Source organism: Alligator sinensis, unplaced genomic scaffold (assembly GCF_000455745.1).
Source record: "Alligator sinensis unplaced genomic scaffold, ASM45574v1 scaffold980_1, whole genome shotgun sequence".
Lineage (NCBI taxonomy): Eukaryota > Metazoa > Chordata > Crocodylia > Alligatoridae > Alligator > Alligator sinensis.
This window is the reverse complement of record NW_005842722.1, coordinates 616,627-639,405: the sequence shown is the minus strand read 5'-3', so window position 1 is coordinate 639,405 and position 22,779 is coordinate 616,627. Positions and strand designations below refer to the sequence as shown.

Below are 22,779 nucleotides of genomic sequence, written 5' to 3'. Positions count from 1 at the left end.
TTTTTTAGTGAGGTTATAGCAAGAGAGCTCTTTTAGGCCTGAAAAGAGGCATGTTATCAGCAGGGATCCTGGTTTTCTCTGATTTAAAAAAAATCTCGCGTTTTCTCATTAAAAAAGTAACCCCCAATCCACATTTTCCACGATTAAAATGAAAAACAGTATATATGTGTGTGTGTGTGTGTGTATATGTGTGTGTGTGTGTGTGTGTATATATGTGTGTGTGTGTATGTATATTAGTGGTGTTTCATTTTAATTGTGGAAAAATGTGGATTGGGGGTTATTTTTTTTAATGCAAAAATTGGGGATTTCTTTAAACCAGGATCCCTGGTTATCGGAGAGTCGGAGGTAATCAGATAACTAAAACTGGAGCAGCAGACAAATGTTTGGTTTTATCTTGCACTCCTCTGTGTGAGCTGCCTCCCTAAACCAGAAGCAGAATAGCAAGGTGGTGTGCAGTATTGCAAGTGGCAATGTTGCTGCTTCTGGTGCAGGAGGAAGGCTGCGTGGAGTAGTGTGGTGTTTGCCTGGCATGGTAACCTTATGTAAACATACCCAGTCTTGATAAGTGCAGGGACCAAGGTCAACAATTTTAGATATTTGCTACATAAAAAAATGGTGGAAAGGATGTTACTGCCCCTTGTTTTTTGTTGCCAGTAATTAAATAATCTAGTTATGTTGACAAATTGGTAATGTATAAAGCAAACAAAAAAAGCCACACAGGAATTGCTGTTTCTTAATGTTCATAAGTGTATCAGCTTAAATCTGGGCTTTTCAACCATTTCTTTTAAATAGATTATGCTAAGTTTGCAGCAAAGAGCACAGAAGCGTGCTAGTTACCTCTTACGCCTTGAAGAAATTAGTCCTTGGCTGGCTGCCATGACAAACACTGAAATAGCACTCCCTGGAGAAGTATCTACCAGAGACACAGTCACAATTCATAGCGTGGGAAGCACTATCACAATTTTACCTACTAAAACCAAACCTAAGAAATTGCTTTTCTTGGGTTCAGATGGGAAAAACTACCCATATCTTTTCAAAGGTAAGTGGAAATTTCTTCTCAAAACTTATTTATACTCACGTTGATACTTTAAATTAAATAGTAAAATATAAGATCTGTCTGTTACAGGTGTCATGGTACTGTTACAATTCCAAGTGATATACTGGCCAAAAAAATCTTTCAGGCAGTCCTTAAAATTCTATCTGAAAAATATTGTTTGTGTCCGTATTCAGAAATTTCTATCATCCTTCTGCCTTTCTTTCTGCTAATGCATACTGACTGTAATATATATTATTTTTTTCACTGAGCAGGGAGTTGCAAGTTACGTTGACTTAATTTTAAGTGTACATTTAAGAAATGCTACTTCTCAAAATTTATTTGAGAGAGAAGAATTTTGAAAGTTAGCTTCCAAAATTAAGACAGATCTTCTTATTCTATTCTTAAAATATTTTAACGCAGGCTTGGAAGACTTGCATCTAGATGAGAGGATTATGCAGTTCTTATCAATTGTGAATACTATGTTTGCCACAATCAATCGTCAAGAGACTCCACGGTTTCATGCTAGACACTATTCTGTGACACCGTTGGGAACAAGATCAGGCTTGATTCAGTGGGTGGATGGAGCAACACCTTTATTTGGTCTTTACAAGCGGTGGCAACAAAGAGAGGCTGCATTGCAAGCACAGAAGGTAATGCTTGTGTTTGATACTAATTAGCAGCAGTGTAACTAGGGATGGGCAAACAGGGCACAGCCCTGGGCACCAACCTGGCAGGGGCACTAGAATTTCTCCCACTCTTGCAGAGTCCACACCTAGCAGCAAAAGCAGGTCCAAGGTATTATTCTTGCAGCAGCAGCTGGGTGCACGGTCATCATGCTGCTACTATAAGAGACATAGCCAGAGCAAACAGACTATGCTGCAGCTTCCCCCTACCAGACTTCCCAGGGCACAAACCCTGCTTGTTACTCCCTCATCCAAAGTGCTCTAATTAGCAGAAGAAATGTCATTTGTTTTAAATTCCTAATACGATTTCTTGTAGGCCCAAGATTCCTACCAGACTGCTCAAAATCCTGGCATAGTACCTAGACCCAGTGAGCTTTACTACAGTAAAATTGGACCTGCTTTGAAAGCAGTTGGGCTTAGTCTAGATGTGTCTCGTCGTGACTGGCCTTTGAATGTGATGAAAGCTGTTTTAGAGGAGCTTATGGAAGCAACTCCACCAAATCTTCTAGCTAAAGAATTGTGGTCATCATGTACTACACCTGATGAATGGTGGAGAGTTACACAGGTAAGTTAAAATGTGTATATTTGAAGCAGATTTTTAACTGAAATGTTCAGCAGCAGATGTTTGGGATACTTAGTGATGGCACTGCTGCTGGAGCAAGTGAACTAGCACTGATAAAGCATCATTTAATTAGTGTTTTTTATAAATGAGGACAGCTAAAACTGCACAGACATGGGGAGTAAAATGAGGAAAATGGTAGAAAGAAACTGGGCGCATCTACATGAGATGCTTAATGTGCAGAAGACTAATTCTAGCGGGCAAAACCCATGCTAATGCACAGTAAATTTAGTCTAGCGTTCATCTGTGCAAATGTGCAATTGTGCTAATTATGGCGCATTAAGTTAGCGCCTGTTATTACAGGCACTAATTTAATGTGCCATAATTACAGCTCATTAATGAACGTGTAGATACATCCACTGGTAACCTAATAAGACCTGTATCTGTATTAGCCTAGCTGAAGTTCCCAACCTAAGGAAATGAGCAGTCTGTTGGTAGCTCTCAAGAGTGAAAGAGAACTTGCAGCTGGCTAGTGTACTTTATCCTGTAAAATAAATGCATAAGAGTCCTTTTAAGAATTAATAAATCTAATGTACTGTAAGGGTTTCTAAAATGCAACTGAGATTCTGAATTTCTCTCTCTAAGTTATATGCAAGATCCACTGCAGTTATGTCCATGGTTGGCTACATAATTGGTCTTGGAGACAGACATCTGGATAATGTTCTTATAGATATGACTACAGGAGAAGTTGTTCACATAGATTACAATGTGTGCTTTGAAAAAGGTAAAAACAAAAATACATCATGTTTATACATTGTTTCAATATAAGGTTGTGTTTATTACTGTAAAGAGAAATCTTTTTTTTCTTACAGGAAAAAGCCTTAGAGTACCAGAAAAAGTTCCATTCCGAATGACGCACAATATCGAAACTGCACTTGGAGTAACAGGAGTAGAAGGGGTATTCAGACTTTCATGTGAACAGGTAAGCTACTTGCCTTCTACCAACATGGGGCTCCATTGTATTGTTTATTGTTTTGGAAATATTCCCTTTCTCCCTCCTGACATTCAGAGCCTCTAGTTTGTGTTTGACAATGGGAGAAATAATGGATAGTATCTTAGTTAATATTACTTTGGGGACACGTTTAAGTATATTAAACATTTAAGAAAGTAAGTACAAAAGTACAAGCGCATACAGTTTAGATCCAGACTTTGCTAGGCAATTTTAGATTACTTCTAAAGTAGGGGTGTCAGACTCGCTCCAGGTTAAATCCAGAGCATCAGAGCTCCTCCCAGGCCAGACCAGTGGGGCCAGTAGCAGTAGTGCAGCTCTGGTTGAGGGGAGGGAAATGTAGGGGAGTGACAACTGTATTTCCATAGCCCTCACTCACCCTCGCCCCTGTTCCCCCCTTCCCTCCCCTTTTGCTGCCAAAGGCCATGTCCATCAGAGCCTAGGGGACTGAATTCTTCTATAGCCCACGTCTCTCAGCTCCTGGTAACCTCTTGAACTACCAGCTGGCTGGCTGGAACAGTTCCATTGGTCATACATTTGACAGATTAACAGTGTCTTTTTTGACAGATTAACTTTGGTCTTTTTTTCTTATTTTTGTTGTATTCTTTGGTGCACCTGATACAATCACCAAAACAAACTGTGGCTAATGTATATTCTTTACAATAGGGCTGTTTATTTCTTTTTTACATAACTTGGATTTTGTTACTTTCCCTTTTCTTCTCTAAAATCTCCCAGCTGGCTCCTTTCCTCATCCACATGTTGCTCTACAGAAAGTAAAATCTGCTTTAATTTGCCAAAATTGAGCTCCCAAACTGAACGATTTCAAGGGTTGCATTTGTCACAGGATAGACTGCAAACCTCTATGCAACTGTTCCGTGAGCAAGTGCTACTATACACTTGTAGATATTGCAGTGTTACTTACATTTTCAGGAAAAACCTATGGATAGCTTTCTTTTGGCTATTCAGATATTTTCTGTATTGCACTTAAATTGTATGAATTAACAACAGGATGAACTTTATTTTAAAATATGTATAGGTTCTACATATTATGCGGCGTGGGAGGGAGACTTTGCTTACCTTGCTTGAGGCCTTTGTTTATGATCCCCTTGTGGACTGGACAGCAGGAGGGGAAGCAGGATTTGCTGGGGCAGTGTATGGTGGTGGCGGCCAGCAGGCTGAAAACAAACAGAGCAAGAGAGAAATGGAAAGAGACATCACACGAAGCCTCTTTTCTTCTAGAGTGGCTGAAATTAAGGTGAAGTATTTCAACTAGAGTAACATTTTCCCTTTTGCTATCACTTTTTTTTTCTTCTGTCTAGTATCTAAAAGTATTGAATGCAGATTATTTTACATTCTGAATTTACATTTTCAGCTTTTTATTGTGCTAAATGGGTATAAAGTGCTAGCAAAAATATTCCTATTTAGGGAGGGTAACTTAGCATGTACTTAACCTCTATATAAAATATACCAATGTTTGTTTTATATAATATGCTTAAGTGTCTAAAATTATTCTTTTTTTCTTCCCCTTGAATTGGGACCAGAGGGTGAAAAATTATTCATCTGCTTCAAAAGTTTCTCAGGGATCCCAGCTGAGCAACAGCTCACAGCTATGAATTGCTATCTTTGTGGCCTACCCCCTCTTCCACCATTTTTAAATAACTGTCAGGTCTGGTTTTCTGATTTTCTATTTCTTTGTTATAGGTGAACTGGTTTAAGAACAGAGATGAAATGATGGCTGTGCTTCCTAAGCTGGACAGCAGTTTGGAAGAGTATCTCAACTTGCAAGAACAGTTGACAGATGTTGAAAAACTGCAGGGTAAATTATTGGAGGAAATTGATTTTCTGGAAGGAGCAGAGGGAGCAGATCATCCATCTCATACATTGCAGCACAGGTATAGAAATAACTGCATTTATAGTAATTTTTGAAGATCTTGAAGGTATAATATATTTCAGATTTTTTTTTGTTAAAAACATGTTCATTCCAAACCAGAGACTGATGGTCATATTAGAGTAGAAAATCTGTAAAAATTATCAAAGTATTGTTTTATAGTTTTATAACATAATCTATGTGAAATATATAAAACATTTTAGGCAATAAGTTAGTGCTGTTTGGGGTCAACAGAGTTAAGTGTATTAGGTTTAATTTATGATCATTAATGGAGTTTAACTTTCATAATTCAGGTATTCTGAACACACACAACTGCAATCACAACAAAGAGCAGTTCAGGAGGCAATCCAGGTGAAGCTGAATGAATTTGAGCAGTGGATAACACATTACCAGGCTGCTTTTAATAATTTAGAGGCAACACAACTTGCAAGTCTACTGCAGGAAATTAGCACCCAAATGGACCTTGGTATGAAATAAATAGTATATTATCCCATTCCTAATAGTTTTAATCTGTGAAAAATCAGTTAAATCAGTTGAGACACAGTATTTATAATTTACTGAAAAGAAAGCCTTCCAGTAAGAATAAGACTTAAATAGCATAATACTGGATGGCTCTCTGTATCTAAAACTTCAATATAATGTACCTATCATTTAATTACAATCTCATCACAAATACTTGCAGTACTATAGTTAAATCTTAATCTGCTTTTCCTTGAAAGGTCCCCCAAGTTATGTACCAGCAACAGCCTTTCTGCAGAATGCCGGCCAGGCCCACTTGATCAGTCAGTGTGAGCAGTTAGAAGGAGAGGTTGGCGCTTTTCTTCAGCAGAGACGTTCTGTTTTACGTGGCTGTCTAGAACAGTTGCACAACTATGCAACAGTAGCTCTTCAGTACCCGAAAGCTGTGTTTCAGAAACACCGAATTGAACAGTGGAAGACATGGATGGACGATCTTGTTTGTAACATGACAGTTGAGCGTTGCCAGGATATCTACAGGAAGTAAGTTGACAAAACAGTGGCATTCCCAAACTCTTTAATTCTTGTTTTGGATTAGTGTGCCAGAGACACTTCAAACATGACTATGTTAAGTTTTTAAAAGAAAGGAGAAAATTTAACATATAATGTCGCAGCTGGATCTTTGTAGTGCTAAAATAAAGCTAAATATTGTTGCCCTGTAATGAGGGCAACACTAGTATTTATTAATGGTAGGTCACAATTTTAGGATCTTGACCAGCATGGTTTAAAAAAAAAAAAAAAAGGAAAACTTCACCTGTAACAAATAGTTTTATCTGAAAAATCAGCACTGTAGACTCAAATCACTGGAAATCCTATAGTGATTGACAGTTTAAAACTCTTAGATTTGTATAAAAAATAAAGTGTGGTTAGCATGGTCTTAACTATAAGTGAACTTTTGAAAAAGTAGATTTCTTTATGTGAGCAATTCTTCATGGGTAGGTGTCTCTAGTTCAATGGAATAGTACTGTCTTCTGTTCTTCCTTTGCCTTAATGTATTCTCTCCATGCTTCCTCCTCCTCTTCCCTATACAAATTGCATGGGTATGTTGACTGGAGAGTTAGGGTCTACTGTATTGGATTAGAGGACTGTGCTAAGAAAGGCCGTTTCAATTGCTCTTGCTTCATTACCCATGTATCTATTGTGTTCCTATTTAGGCTTTAGTCCAGCGTATTTGATGAGATTAACTGTTTAAATGAATATATGGACTGTTTCTCCTACAGAACAATGCAATTTGTGAGGGCTTGTAAAAAAGAGAATTTTGTCACTTTTTGTCATTCTGCTTTCATTTTAAAGGTATGAAATGCAGTATGCTCCTCAGCCACCTCCAGCTGTGTGTCAGTTCATAACAGCTACAGAAATGACCCTTCAGCGATATGCAGCCGATATCAATAGCAGACTCATCAGACAGGTGGAACGTCTGAAACAAGAAGCAGTTACTGTGCCTGTGTGTGAGGAACAGTTGAAAGAAATTGAACGTTGCATAAAGGTTTTCCTTCATGAAAATGGAGAGGAGGGATCCCTGAGCCTAGCAAGTGTTATAATCTCTGCTCTTTGCACACTTACAAGGTGAGCAGCCTGTTGCAAAACATACTGCTGATTAATTTAGATTAATTTTTGGCGATTTTTTTTTTTTTTTAACATTTTGACTTTTGGCACAGAAGCAGTGAAAATATCCATCTGTTAATGTTAGTAGTGGATATCTAAATGACTTTTGTTTAGAATACCCTGTGTAATATGATGTCTGCTTTCTCAGATGATCTGTTCCATTTTATGTGTTTATAGCTATTTTATCAATTTTAAAAAGAGCAAAGTAAGCTCAGAGTATATTAACACATTAATCTAACTGAAATAATTTATTTAGGCGTAATCTGATGATGGAAGGTGCAGCATCTAGTGCTGGAGAGCAGCTGGTTGACCTGACCTCAAGGGATGGAGCCTGGTTTCTAGAAGAGCTTTGTAGCATGAGTGGGAATGTTACGTGCCTTGTGCAGTTACTGAAGCAGTGTCACCTTGTCCCCCAAGATTTAGATATTCCTAACCCAATTGAAGCTTCGGAAGCAGTTCACTTGGCTAATGGAGTTTACATTTCACTTCAGGTAAAGTTTACATTTGTGGTATTTTCCCAAAGGCTTCAGTTAAGCCATGTATTTGAATCAAGTGCTTCAAGATTTTTTTTTCCTCCTAAAATAATAGCTAATTTTAAATACTCCATTTTCCCCCTGACTCAATGGGTTACTTACATTTTTGCTTAATTGTTAAGTGATTCCCAGTGTTTTGTTGTTTACTATTATTCTATAATCCTGTTGCTTGGAGTCCCAATACATGCTCAAATTGTACTGAATATTTTCTGCTTCCAGCAAAAACTAGTTTTCACCCGAAACAAGTAATTTGAAGCGGAATTCTTAATGCATCCTTTACGAGCTAAAGTCCCAAGAGTGGGAGGGAAAACCTTATTCTTAATTTTGAAGAATATTCATTCAAAGACATTTGTAACTTTTAAAGGCAACTTTGAATAATAAAGAGCAACTACTTTGTCTTCACTAGATGCCTAGGTATCTGATGAAGTAGGACAAGTGTAACACTTTCAAAAAAACACCCTTACCCATCTTTATGAAAGTGTTCTGAGTATATCTGGACAAGGTGCAAAGTGTTAACCTGTGCTCCTGAAGCAAGCCTATAGCTTGCAGTGTGCTCCACTTGAAATTTGCATGTATATATGGCCATATCTCCTTTTGAGCTATTAGATGGGATTTGAGAAGCTCACTAAATTTAGCTAAGGTAACTAACCTTTCTTTTGGTGCATCTTGTGTTTTGGAGATGGAGGGCAGTGGTTGGTCCCTTCTACTGCCCACTTCAGCCCTCTGATGCATTCTGCTTAGTGAAAATTGTCTTACTTCACTTTAAGGTACTCGTCTTTTTACCTGAATTGATTTCTGTGGCATGAGTAGGTATCTGGCTAATTTGGTGGGTCTTTGATTTTTTTTCCCCTTTCTTAGTCCAGGACATAATGCATTGTAATTATAGTAAATAAATATTAAGTATAGGTTTTCTTTTACATAATATAATTTAGCACAGAAATAGTGAAAATATCTGTTGGTGAATATCACTAGTAGAAATCTAAACTGCCTTTTTGTCCAGAATGCCCTGATCCAGTAGTTCCCAAAAGAGAGCCTTTACACCCTTAGTTGCCTTCAGGTCATTTCCTTGTCAGTCTGTCCAGAGTTGATTGTGGGTCATCTGGTGTTGGGTAGCCTCATTTCCAGCTGCTAAACAGCATTAAAATAAGCTAAAACCCAGTATTTTCTCATTACTCTTCCACAAAAGAGATTTTTGTTACTACAGGTATCACTTATCAGGTGTTCTACATAAATCGCAGGGAAACAAGGTGGTCCTCAATATACTTCTTCTGTTAAGGATTGCTTATACTGTGTAAATGTTTGAGAGCTTTTGATTACTTTTCATTTTACACAATATGCTTCTTTGTACAGTTTTAAAAACTGAAATCTACAGGGATTCATATTCTGTGTTTATATGATAAAATACTGTATTTTCTCACATACAACATTCACTTTTTTCTCCTACCGTCCTCCAGAATTGGGGCTCATATAATAAAAAAGAGAGCTTATTTTTCTGCCTGGGATAGAAACACTCTGTTCTGATTCCTGATTCCCACTGCAGCAGCTCTTACATTACTGTAGAAACAGCTGAGGGAGTCAGTTGACTTAATGGCTTCTTGTTCTTCTGTCTAGAGATGTTAACAATCATCCCTCTTTTTAATGGTCTTTGGTGTTCTATTAATCAAGCTAACCTTTCTTAGCTTAATTTTGATCTCTCTGATAGCTGCTCCAGGTCTCTCTTCTCCTACTTCACAGCCTTGTGAAGACTTTCAGCTCTTTTCAAAATCATAGATCCACCCATGGAGACCAGTCTTCAGGAGCACCTGTGTTTTCAGCTTTAGCCAAGAAGGAAAGGGAGGGTGAGTCAGCTGAAGATTAGGCTCTGTCCCTGTTCTGTGCAGCCACAACTCTGGAATAACCGTTTTTTCTTCATTCTGCTTTTCAAAAACAAATGTGTATTCCGGGTGTGTTGTATGTGAGGAAATATGGTACTATTAGGCCACTTCCTGGCTATATCCTTACTGTAGGTGGCACAATAAAACGATAGGCATTCTATGTGACTTTCAAAATAACTTTTTGCTTTTTTACCTAATCTTCCATGTTTAACTTCTGACAGGAATTGAACTCAAATTTCCGCCAGATCATTTTTCCAGAAGCTCTCAGGTGCTTAATGAAAGGAGAATACACTTTAGAAAGCATGCTTCATGAACTAGACAGCCTTATTGAACAAACTACTGATGGAGTCCCTTTGCAAACGCTAGTTGAATCTCTTCAAGCCTATTTAAGAAATGCAGCAATGGGGCTGGAAGAAGAAACGCACACCCATTATATTGATGTTGCAAGGTAAATAACTTGCATGTGTTTCCTTTAGTGCAATTTTGGTGTGTTTTCCCATCTTCTCGCTTGCCACTTCTGATTCTTGATTTGTCTCTTAAATTGTTATACAAAAGATGATAGTTGATAATGCTTAACTTCTTATGCTGAAATCAATGTAAATGCGAGCTGCTGGGAACTTGTATTTTTTGAGCTGCCTAATTAGGCTTTAAATTGCATGTATGGTGATTGGGCTAGCTGTAAGAGTTGTAGACAACACAAAAGTGGGGGTAGGGTGTATTCATTTCATCTTACAGATTTGAAAAGAAAAGTGTAGGAAATTGACAAAGAGAGACTATTTTTAGGAGAGCAAGCTTCCAAGGAATCTGGAGTCATTTTTACACATGTTCCTGGGATGGGAGGGTGCTTTAATTAGACTGGCTTTGAGAGCCGCTCTAATGAAAGTGCCTGCAGCGTCTTGTGTATCAGTGTCCCTGCACTTCAAAATGGTGGCAGGAGTGCTGTAACTAAGGCTTGTCTAAGAAGCTTTAGTTAAAGTGCTCCCGCCACCATTTTGAAGCACAGGGACACGGGGACATGAGATGTAGAGGCTGACAAGCATGCTAATTAGCATGCTCAGGCAGACTCGATTAATCAAGTCTGCTCTGACACACTGTTATTACAGTGCATCAGAGCAGCCTCCTGGCGTGTCTACAGGCACCCTGGGGTATTTAAATGATGCTTAATATTGCTTCATGTCTATTCTATTCAATACAAATCTGTTTTGTTTTTTAAATGCTTCCTTCCTATTTAACATTAATAAAGCAAAAAACGTTTCAACTTCCTAACTTTTTTTTCTTAGAATGCTTCATACTCAGTATGGCGAGCTGATTCAGCCAAGAAATGGTTCAGTTGATGAAACTCCCAAAATGTCAGCTGGCCAGATGCTTTTGGTGGCATTTGATGGAATGTTTGCCCAAGTGGAAACTGCATTTGGTTTGTTAATTGAAAAGGTATGGCTTTATTTTTCAGCATGCTCTTCAGGAGTAACACGTTTACACAAGAGAACTAATTCTTTTTTGCCTTCATTCAGCTAAACAAGATGGAAATACCTGTTGCTTGGCGGAAGATTGACATAATCAGGGAAGCCCGTAGCACACAAGTTAATTTTTTTGATGATGATAATAACAGACAAGTACTTGAGGAGATTTTCTTTTTGAAGAGACTACAGACCATTAAAGAATTTTTCAGACTATGTGGTACCTTTTCTAAAACTTTGTCAGGTAAATATGCATCCTACAAAACAAACTGTATGTTTTTGTTTCACTGCAGTAGGAGAATTTACCCCCTTCTCCCAGCCTTTTACACGGAATATGAGCGCAGAATAAGACTGTGTCTAGCAATGTACCTTATTCAGCTAATATCCAAAAATATATTTCAGTCTATTTTGGATATTACTGTCTGTGTAGAAGTGATTTTTATTCTAGAAATAACAAATATTCATATGAAATACTGTTTCTTTTGAAGGAGCAAGTTCACTGGAAGATCAGAACACAGTAAATGGACCTGTTCAGATTGTCACTGTAAAAGCCCTTTATAGAAATTCTTGCTTTAGTGAAGACCAAATGGCCAAACCAATAAAAGCATTCACAGCAGACTTTGTGAGACAACTTTTAATTGGACTTCCAAATCAAGCTTTGGGGCTTACTCTGTGCAGTTTCATCAGTGCTTTGGGTGTGGATATCATTGCTCAAGTAGAGGCTAAGGACTTTGGAGCAGAAAGCAAAGTTTCTGTGGATGATCTCTGTAAGAAAGCTGTAGAACACAATATTCAAATCGGCAAGTTTTCACAGTTGGTCATGAATAGGGCAACAGTATTGGCAAGTTCATATGACACAGCATGGAAGAAGCATGATTTGGTGCGCAGACTTGAAACCAGTATTTCTTCTTGCAAGACTAGCCTTCAGAGGGTGCAGCTGCATATTGCTATGTTCCAGGTAATATGTTGTTTGTATAAAGAATACACTTCAGTTATCATCCATTTTTATGGGTTTTAATGGAGTTAGTGTTTTCTTTTTTTTACACAATTGGAAAAATGGTAATGGCAGTTTGGTAGCTTGTGGAGTCCAGCTGCCTTCAAAGCTGTAAATGTTAACATTTATAACCTAAGCTTTTGTTAAAACTATATAAGTCATACTTCAGTTAACCAAATTGCTGCTTACTAGCAAAAAGCGTATGACATTTGCTGCCTTTTGCACCAATAATAGCTTTTTTGGCCTTTATAATACAGCTGTACTTGAAAGGAAATTCTAATCCTAGTGTGCTGTGTGTGTCCATGGCTGGATCTTTCCTCAAGTCCCTTCCTCATGATTTTAGTATCTTAACTGTTTCTCCTTTTGAATAATTGAACATTCCCTAAATATTTGCAATATTGATTCTAAAACAATAGAATCAATTGAACTACAGTGCTACTTAATGATTTCCGTATTGGTGCTTGAGCATGTAGCTCCAGCAAATAGCTCCATGGAACTGCTGAGGTGCTTCACCTCTTTGCTGTGCCTTTTATTTCAAAGGACAGTGCTGCTCCAGTCAGCTTCATGGACCAGTGATGTGTGCTGCAGCTAAAAGCAGAAGCAGCGCCCTTTGAAGGAAAAGGTGCAATAAGAGTTGTATGGCATATCCTTTACTTACCTGTTTGTTCTGAATTAAGCAGGTTGTGAACTACCTTGATAGAAATGATCTGAGTCAGGGTGATATGTTAGGTTGATGTAATAGGAAGGTTTATTTGATTTAAGTGCTAATTTTGGGAGGGGGGTAAAATGAACAATAACCATTTAAAATATTAATTACTAAACTGTTTCATAGATAGGCATTTTACAGTTTTGACATGAATCCAAGATTACTTTGAATTTAAGATGACCTCCCAAAAAATTAGAGTCTAGACATAAAATAATTTTTTTTAACCATTTTTCATGTGTAAAATCTAATTTATTTGGGGGTGTTGTCTTAAATTTGTGTGCCCCTTCCCTCCCCCTCTCCCCACAGCTGTGTCAAGGAAAGCAGTGGTGGGGGGCCAGACTGCTGCCCTCCCCCCCATGCTACTTATGCCTGTCCCCACTTCTCCTGCCCCTGCACGCCTCCCGCCTCCCACCCCCACCCCCCGCGGTCGCTTACCTTTGGGGTGACTTTTCCTCCTGTGGAGACAGTAGTGGTGGTCTAGGCCCAGCCCAGCCAAGCCAGCAGAAACGGTAGCAGCAGCTCCCCGCCTGGCCCCACGCAAAGCGAGCAGAAACGGTAGCAGCAGCTCCAGGCCTGACCAGGTTAGCGCCGGAGACCAAAATGAGGGGGTGGGGGTAGATAGCGGGCAGGCTGTGGGGTCTGCCCTGTGTGTCCCTACCCCACCCCACCCCACCCCACCCCATGCTCCCACTGCGTGAGCCACCCTGGCCTGGGGCAAGTGACAGTTCAAGCCCAAGTTTAAAGTTGGAGCTGAGCTGCCATCCGCCCACCTACCCTGGGCCAACACTTGAATTTAGGTTCCCACCCCCCATAGTGATTGTGGTGGGGGGGAAACTTTGTCTTGGATTCAAGTAAATATGGTAAATATTCTGTTTTGGTTTTAACCAATTACAAGTGGTCCTACCTTTCAGTTCAGTTTTCCCTTTGATTAAGGAAATATTTATAAAAACAAATATTCTAGAATGTCAAACAGTGATAGCTGTTATAAAAATAGTTAATAAATTATTCTGTGTACAGCACATTGTTTAACAGTGTTGCATGAATATCTGTAATATCTTTTTATTGAGGTTTCTGTCTATGGCACAGTACCCCTTTCTCTATTGTGCCTCTCAACTATTGATTGTCATTATTTTTTAAAACATACCCTCACTGTGAACTGTAACCAGTGTGCTAGAAATACTATTTATTCTGCTAGTTTAACATTAGTATAAGCAGCAATATACATTACGATTTTTCTCTTCCCGTAAAAGTGGCAACACGAAGATCTTCTTATAAGTCGCCCTCAAGCCATGTCTGTTACTCCTCCTCCTCGGTCTGCAATTTTAGCCAACATGAAAAAGAAGCTGCATACACTCAGCCAGATTGAAGCATCAATTGGAACAGTTCAGGTAGCTTCTTTTATTGGGTGTGTGTATAACTTACTGTACTACCCCCAGTCACATGTTCCAAGATCATCTGCCTCCTCCAAACCAGCATTCTAGTTATTAGCCAGTCTGAATTCAGTTTTCTTTGAACTTCACCTAGTCCTTTCTGTCAATGTTGTCTTTCCGTGCTCAACCTGTAAAGGCTAAAGATGTCATAGCGGGTGTTCTGTATGCAATTAGACCCATTTTAAAAAATATTGAGTACTTTTTTTTCTCCCCCTCCCCTTCCCTCTCCTGTCCTTCCCTTCATTTTATTCTTGATAATGTAGTGAGCCAATTTATCTTATTTTTATAAAATCTTGACCATTACTTTGGCTAGGAACAGATGATGCATCTTGTCCATGGGCAAATTGTGTCTGTACTTGTCCTGGAACAAAAATATCCTGTGATTGTCATGTACACACATCACCCTTTTAATTGAGGTTTAGCAGCCAGCTGAATCATAGAATCATAAAAAATCAGGATTGGAAGGGACCTCAGGAGGTCATCTAGTCCAACCCCCTGCTTAAAGCAGGACCACCCCCAGCCAAGGCTTTGTCTGTCTGGTTCTTAAAAACCTCCAAGGATGGAGATTCCACAACTTTTCTGGGTAACCCGTTCCAGTGCTTTACTACCCCCTTCGTGAGAGTTTTTCCTAATGTGGTGACATTTTTCTGTCATTGATTCAATGGTGCAGTCTTGGGATAAACCGTTACTACCTGGCTAAAAACACATTGGATTTCTCTTGGGAGAGAGCTTTTTATTTTGGGATTCTACAGATTTACAAGCCTGTTGCTTCCCTTTTTACGTACCTATAAATTATCCTTGAACACTTTTTTTTCCTAGGACAATCAGGGCTATTTCAAGTTAATTGCTATTCAAGCCTCATGTGTAAAGACTCCTGTACCTGTTTCAGTGCAAGTCTAAGTCTGGGACAGTCAGACCCAGGATAAACTCAACAGCTGTTTTTATTCCATGTTTTCTGGGAAACTTTTTCAGGATATATCCTGGGACAGTGGGTGTGGATGTCTGTATGCTTGCACTTTGTCCCAGGATTGGGTGATTTATTCTTGGATGAATGAAATGGCTGTTTATAGCTTTTGATACCATTATAAGATAACTGCAATTATGGCCTCTGCTAAAAATCTGAATAGCACTATGGTAATATCCATCATTCATAAGAACTACATGAGAAAAGAATTGCGTTTTTTGTATGTTTCGTCTCAAATTTGTTTTCTCAACACAGGAGAAGTTAGCAGCGCTTGAAGCAAGTATTGAGCAGCGTTTGAAATGGGCAGGAGGAGCCAATCCTGCGTTGGCACCAGTTCTACAGGATTTTGATGCCACCATTGCTGAAAGAAGAAACCTTGTCCTTAAAGAAAGTCAAAGAGCAAATCAGGTATTTCTTTCTTCAGTAATTTAGGGTTGATTTATTTGATAACTTAGGGAAACTTTGTTTACCTCTTCTAGGAGCAGTACAATAGACTTTGTTTTCCCCTCGATACTTGCAAATAAGCATAAGTCTCTTTTGGAACAAGGGCTAGCAAGGGTAGTCAGATATTTCTGTGAATTTTACATTTAAAAACAGTTTGGAACAACTACTATAGTGTTTACAGTCCAGGAAATGCCACCATTACCCTAGCAGGCCACTTTAATGCTCTTATCTCAACAAAGCTTTCCAGACAAGAATTTTAAGCTGCCTATACTTGTGTTTTCTATATTATGTAATTTAATGGGGAGCCTTTCATTTTCTTTTGCTTTTGTAGGTTACTTTCCTTTGCAGCAACATCATTCATTTTGAAAGTTTGCGTACTAGAACAGCAGAAGCCTTAAACCTTGATGCAGCTTTGTTTGAACTTATCAAACGTTGCCAACAAATGTGCTCATTTGCATCACAGTTTAATAGTTCAGTCTCTGAACTGGAGCTTCGGTTACTTCAGAGAGTGGTGAGTAAAATTGACGGGGGCGGTGATGTAAAGCTTAAGTTAACAAAGTTATTATTACAGACACTCGGCTTTATTTTTAATGCTAAGTAGTTTTGTATGTTTTTTTCTAGCAAGGCATAGATGTACAAAGTTTATTCTATTAACGGTAAACATAAAATGGAAGGAAAATAATTGTTTGTAACAGAATAGATACAATGTCTTTTCTTTTTCTCTTTAGGGCACTAATTTTGAACATACTATTGGTAGTTCTGAATGGCTTCTTTCAGCTCATAAACAATTGACCCAGGACATGTCTACGCAGAGAACAGTGCAAACAGAGAAAGAACAGCAGACAGAAACAGTTTGTGAAACAATTCAGAATCTGGTTGACACCATAAAAACTGTTCTGACTGGTCACAATAGACAACTTGGAGATGTCAAGCATCTGCTGAAAGCTATGGCCAAGGTATGACTGAACCTTGCCTCATTCTGTTTCTGAGGAACCAAACTAGTCATGTCCAGGAAAATATATATAATTGGTAGGATGTTCATGTTAGGCAATATTGTGTATATATTGAAATGAGCAGAAATTAACCAGTGCGTCAAGTTGAACAGACAAACATTTTGAGATCAAAGAAATTTTACCCAGGGATCTATTGCAGAGGTCCTGTACCATTGTGCAGTTTTTATGTTAATCTGACATTGGTTAAAGTAAAGCCTTTCTTTTTTTGTATATACATATCTATTTTGGATTAAGTTAAACAAGAATTCTTAATGTATTTTTGTATAGGTTGTTAAAATTTGACACTTGTTTTCTTTGTGTTAATTTTCTTGAGATGATACTCTTGAAATGTATCATCTCTGGGGAAACCATCATAGGCAGCAGAGGTGCTAATCATTTCTGCAGTATATAATAAAGCAAACTTGTATTTTTTAACACACAATTTCTTTGTTATAGGATGAAGAAGCAGCACTGGCAGATGGTGAAGATGTTCCCTATGAGAATAGTGTTAGGCAGTTCTTGGGTGAATATAAATCATGGCAAGACAATATTCAGACAGTTTTGTTTACATTAGTTCAGGCTATGGGTCAGGTCCGCAGTCAAGAGCATGTTGAAATGCTGCAGGAAATAACTCCCACCCTGAAAGAACTGAAAACACAGAGTCAGAGGTAAAACTGTCTTTTGTTTGGTTGAAGGAAATATTCTTTCTTGCATTCTAATATACTGGAAGTCTTTGTCTGTCTTTCTGTCCGTAATGCTGTATTCACACTCTGATTGGTTGTCTCAGCAGCCAATCATAATGCTGACTGAAACAACCAATCAGAGTACTCCAAGAGTGTTTTGGACAGTAGGCGGTGGTGACAGAGCTCTGCTATGATGGGGGGGTGGTCAAGGCCAGTGCTGCTGGCCTCACCGTCCCACCCCACCCCGGGCCCTGTTCCCTGGAGGAGGTGGCAACAGAGCAGAGATGCACCCACCCCCCCGGGCCCTGCTTCCTGGAGGCAGCGGTGACTGTGCAGATAGAGCGAGGGGGCTTTCCTTCCCCCCCTCCCCCCCCTACCCCCTCCCCTGGAGGTGGCAGTGGCACAGGGTACTGGCTGAGGGGGACAGCAAGGCAAGCTTTCCCCCCCCACCACACCCTGTATCCTGCTCCTGGAAGGCAGTGGCAGCATGGGGTGGTGGATGGCAGTGCTCTGTCTGCACCTGTCCCCTCCCCTCCCATCATTTCTGATGGGCAGTTGGCTAGTATGGAAATAAAGCTTGAAGTAGAAAACAACATGCAAACACTCAAGTGTCTCAGTACGCCAAAATAATTTCATAACATTTCATTTCATTTCAATTGTTTACTCATTTTCATATGAGATTTTCAAGTAATTTTACTATAAATTGAAAAACTTTACCGACTATTATGTTTTGTAGTGTCTACAATAATCTAGTGAGCTTTGCGTCACCGTTAGTCACAGATGCATCAAATGAGTGTTCAAGCCCAACATCAGCTGCAACTTACCAGCCAACCTTTGCTGCAGGTAACACTGGATCTCAAATTTTAAACTTTGAATAGTTATGCTTTTCTAAAACAAGCTCACTGATTCTCTTTATACAGTCAACTGTGCAGATGTAACTAGGCTATTAGCAGTTAATAAATACTTTCAGTTGAAAGTTCTTGTAGCATCTAATATTTGGCTTCAACACACAAATCCAAGAATATTTAGCTAAGAATGTGTAACAGTTTTAACACTTGTTCTTTCTGTGCTGTGTCAAATATATCCTGAACACACTAGAGCCTGTTACTGTAGAACCATCTAGATATCTTATTGGGAATAAAGAATTGAACTATCGATACCACTTATTAAATTTTAGTGGGAAAGGATTAATTTTAAATTAAACTCATAATGTTCACATGGCATAAAAGCATGGTATGAAAGATCCCATAAACAATCTCCATACAAACTTGTATTCCAATTTAAGAACATTCTACTATCTGTACTTGGGTTAAGCTTACATTCTTAACTCCTTTCAGTTGATAGGAATTATTTGTGCAAATTCCATGCAGGGGGATTAAACTTGGAAACAAATCCTCTAACCTTTTATAAAAAACATGGTTTACAATTAAAAAAAAAAAAAAAAGAATCTGGGTTGTTTTTTTTTAAATTGGGTAATGGGTTTTTTATACAAAGAAAATGAGAGCAGAAATAATGAGGCTGGGAAGCAGGAGAGAAGATCAGGTAAGGGAATCCTGCACTTAAGTATACTGAAATGCTGATATTCATTTTCTTATATATGAGCATATATCTATAGCATACTGGTTCTGCAAACTTAATATGTGTATTTTACAAGGTTAAATTGCTTATTATACCCTGGCTACCATAATCCCTTTGAAGAACTAGTGAATTAACATACTATTTTTTTATATATAAAAGTGTGTGCTTGGTGGTTCAGAATTTGTTTCCACTTAAATGTATTTTGGGTTTAGTCATCTTTCTAAATTGTGTTGTCCAACTTAAATTACTAAACTTTATTTTTACAGCGGTACGGAACAATACAGGGCAGAAGACCCAGCCAGAGGTTATGTCACAGAATGCCAGAAAGCTAATTCAGAAGAATCTTGCTACATCAGCAGATACACCTCCAAGCACAGTTCCAGGAACTGGCAAAAGTGTTGCTTGTAGTCCTAAAAAGGCTGTCAGGGACCCGAAAACAGGAAAAGGTAAATAAGAGAATAAAAACTTCTATAAAAAGCCTTCATTTGATTATGCCCCAGTATAAAATGCAGCTAATCAATTGAATTTATACGTTTAGCTGTGCAAGAAAGAAATTCGTATGCAGTTAGTGTGTGGAAACGAGTCAAAGCCAAGTTAGAGGGCCGAGATGTGGATCTCAACAGGAGAATGTCTGTTGCTGAACAGGTGAGTTAAAAACTTAGTGTTTACCAAGTTAACCATCTTGGCTAAGTTAGTTATTATTTTTTAAAGCACAACTTTGGAACTGCAGCCTTGGTGTTGAGCGGTCTCTAGCTTTCATCTGTTAATATAAACACTGAAGTAGCATTTTTTATGATCAGTCAAGTTTATTTAAACTACCCTAGCACTGTGTGAAGAGGTATATGAGAATATTGTGCTCTGTCCCAATTATTTTATTTAAAATAAATGGGTTGATATCAGGGAGAAACCTGGGAAACTGGTACTGCTAATTAGAGCGTGCTAGAGCGGGGAGGCAGGAAGAGTGGCATACACTGCAAGATCTTTAATGTGCTAGAGAAGTAAAAAATCCCAGTGCGAGTTAAATTTTTGTGTGCAGTCACATGACAAAGCAGGGAGACACTGGTGTAAAATGCACCAGTGATGCATTTAGTTTGTTCCATACTTTCCTAATCCCAATGTCACATTTACTTTAATGATCCTTCTTCCTGTGAGCCATGGAGATCTAGCGCAACTAATCATGCATTTCTTTCATGCATCAGAACTGATACTGAACTTTCCAAGTAACATAATTGTGCACAGCCACTGAAGACAAGGTTGCACAGGTCCTGGAGAGCATGATTGGTCTGTGTCGTACGGACTTACAAGGAAGTGCTTGGTTTTTATACCCAAGCAGCCCTATTAACAGTAGTGAAGCTCTCTTCACTTTTACATGTTTGTAGGGTTTAGGATTTACATGGGATATGTGGTCCTTTCATCCCTACAAGTTTCTGTTCCTTGGGTAGACTTAATTAAATAATTAATTGAATAATCTTATTTCTGGAAATTTCTAGATTATAACCCCTTGTTAATTTATTGATCATTCTTGCTGTCTATTTGTATATTTGAAAATATATTCAGAATACCCTAATTTTAAAAGTGTTTTTGGCTTTTTAATAGGTTGACTATGTGATTAAGGAAGCAACTAATCTAGATAACTTGGCTCAGCTGTATGAAGGTTGGACAGCCTGGGTATGAATAGGAAGGAAGCAGATCAGTCTGGTTCAGCGAGGTCAGACATCCACCAGAATCAACTCGGCCTCAGGCATCCATAGCTGCACCACAGCCGGTGGTGATGCATACTGGGGCTTATTCTGAGGAAACCTAGGAAATCTCGGTGCACTGGGAAGTGAATCCTGCAGGATAGCTGCACTCAGGGATACGCTAAACACAATGGTCTGCAACCCCCTAGGGTCAAGGGTGAACGCTCACCGCTTGAGCAACACGGTTGTCTTTCTGCTACAGAAGAACTGCAAACGTGTCCGGGGGTGAGCTGCAGAAAGAAATCAGAATGCTACAAACCGCAGAGTGATTTGGAACTCAATTCCACCTGACCCTGTGAACAATTCAGGAAACATCGAACCCTGTTCAAGCAAAACAGAAAAAAAGGGGCCACGAAGAAATCACAGCAAAGGAAGATTTGATGCATTCAGATTCTTGTGTTACTCTTGTTGCTTGGCAACAAAGCTGGTTGAGTTGACCAGTTAGTACAAAAGAGGCTATAAAATATGAACTTCAGAAATGGACTGAAAGCAAAGAGCTGTACATCGGATACACACTACATTGGAAGAACTTCTGAGATAGAAGAAAAAGCCTTTGTGTCTACCCCCACACACCTTACACACACGCACCCTTTTTGGCTTATTCTTGTAGTTTAGGTGTACTTCCAATATACTTTTTATTTCACTCCTTGTACTTCACAGTTTAGTCAAATTAACAATTTAAATTTTTTGTTTGATAAACAAGAAATTTTCCAAAAACACTGAAAACGTCAAACATTCAATGATTATCTGAGTTGGATGGTCAAATACAAAAAGTAATTTTGGTTATTTTAAAGTCACTTCTGTGATTCTATCATGTACAGTTTCTCAGATTGTCACTGTGCATTTAAAAGTAATGAATCTAACAGGCATTTGATTTAATGTGCACTTCCCTCTGCTTGCAGTGTACACTTTTTTGTACTTCAAAATTGTCCCTCCAATCTCATTCTACTGTGATTGCTGTAGTTTCTTTTGTAATACATAGCTAATCCAATGTAATCTTTACCTTTTTAAAACCAGGATAGAATATCTAGTAGAGTTTTACATTGTTGATGACAGATAAACAATAAAGTGATGTTCTGGTGGAGGTAGAGTGATATGCTTTTTAATTCACTTTCTTAAGATTTTTAATTTACGTTTGTAAATTAGAGTGCTTCACTTCCTGGGGCTTATACATGGAAAATAAATGAAGGACTCTCCACTTTTTGTTCAACAGGATTTGTAAAGATATAGGCAAAGTAACTTTGCTTTACCATATGGCTTCAATAGACATTTGTTTAATAATGCATTCAGAATGAAATTCTTACCACCAAATTTTTATTTTTTAAGTTCAGCTTTGTGCTCAGAGTATGATCATGATCAGAAAGTCTCTCTAAAAATGGCATATTCTTACTCAGATCTACTTCCTATGTGTGCTCTGTGTCAGTCTGTCTGTTGACCGAAATATTTTCCCACTTTTTCCCCACCATTTTAACCTCTTTGGGCTGCATTAGCTCTAGCATACTATGGAAGAAGGTTACTTTTTTTATTATTAATATTTTTTGCGCTCACGCGTAATAGTCACAATTACAAATCTGTTACTGGTGGGGATGTCCAAAACAGACAGCTCAGCTTTCAGATTCCAGATGAATTTGCAGGACTGGTACAGATACAAACAAAAAATACCAAAAGCAAAAACATTTGTAAACTTGGCAAGTTTAATGTAAAAGCAATTGAAAGATAAACTTGGAATTCCATCATACTAGTCAGTTTTCAGAGTCAAAACACACAACTGTTGAGCAGTTCAGTTAAATGATATACTTAAATTAAAAGTTAAGTATTAAAGATATTGAGCCAAATTTACTACTGGCATGAGCTGACACAATTTCATTGAAATTAATGGAGTTGCATCTGCCTGTGTGAGTAGAGAGCTTTTGTCCTTTGGCTAGCAATTCTCAAATAAAATGAATCAACACCAAGCAAAAGTACTGGCAAAACTTATATTTGAAACATTTGCACTATGGTAACTGCTCTGCATTCTCAGTAGGTTATAGACAATTCAGTCTCCCCTTTTGCCAGAGTTTCACAGAAATACACGTTGTGTAAGATTTAT

At 38.5% G+C, this 22,779-nt stretch overlaps 1 protein-coding gene across 4 annotated transcripts in view; it reads left to right on the top strand.

Annotated features, from left to right (window-relative positions):
* The window catches only part of SMG1 (SMG1, nonsense mediated mRNA decay associated PI3K related kinase), an 82,718-nt gene extending 59,945 nt beyond the window's left edge, over positions 1 to 22,773 (top strand). For 3 of the 4 annotated variants that reach the window (XM_025216285.1, XM_025216284.1, XM_025216286.1), the window contains 24 exons: positions 793 to 1,039; positions 1,457 to 1,686; positions 2,036 to 2,284; positions 2,924 to 3,062; positions 3,151 to 3,260; positions 4,324 to 4,542; positions 4,989 to 5,179; positions 5,469 to 5,641; positions 5,895 to 6,174; positions 6,985 to 7,257; positions 7,553 to 7,787; positions 9,925 to 10,151; positions 10,984 to 11,134; positions 11,215 to 11,404; positions 11,649 to 12,118; positions 14,111 to 14,248; positions 15,510 to 15,662; positions 16,030 to 16,209; positions 16,427 to 16,654; positions 17,147 to 17,358; positions 18,110 to 18,216; positions 19,218 to 19,397; positions 19,490 to 19,596; positions 20,548 to 22,773. In XM_025216285.1, coding sequence (XP_025072070.1) covers positions 793 to 1,039; positions 1,457 to 1,686; positions 2,036 to 2,284; positions 2,924 to 3,062; positions 3,151 to 3,260; positions 4,324 to 4,542; positions 4,989 to 5,179; positions 5,469 to 5,641; positions 5,895 to 6,174; positions 6,985 to 7,257; positions 7,553 to 7,787; positions 9,925 to 10,151; positions 10,984 to 11,134; positions 11,215 to 11,404; positions 11,649 to 12,118; positions 14,111 to 14,248; positions 15,510 to 15,662; positions 16,030 to 16,209; positions 16,427 to 16,654; positions 17,147 to 17,358; positions 18,110 to 18,216; positions 19,218 to 19,397; positions 19,490 to 19,596; positions 20,548 to 20,625 — 4,767 coding nt within the window. In that variant the 3' untranslated portion in view covers positions 20,626 to 22,773. Of the gene's footprint in view, positions 1 to 792; positions 1,040 to 1,456; positions 1,687 to 2,035; positions 2,285 to 2,923; positions 3,063 to 3,150; positions 3,261 to 4,323; positions 4,543 to 4,988; positions 5,180 to 5,468; positions 5,642 to 5,894; positions 6,175 to 6,984; positions 7,258 to 7,552; positions 7,788 to 9,924; positions 10,152 to 10,983; positions 11,135 to 11,214; positions 11,405 to 11,648; positions 12,119 to 12,694; positions 13,010 to 14,110; positions 14,249 to 15,509; positions 15,663 to 16,029; positions 16,210 to 16,426; positions 16,655 to 17,146; positions 17,359 to 18,109; positions 18,217 to 19,217; positions 19,398 to 19,489; positions 19,597 to 20,547 lie in introns of those variants that run through there. The other variant, XM_025216287.1, reaches the window with a different exon arrangement.
* Positions 22,774 to 22,779: the final 6 nt, after the last annotated feature.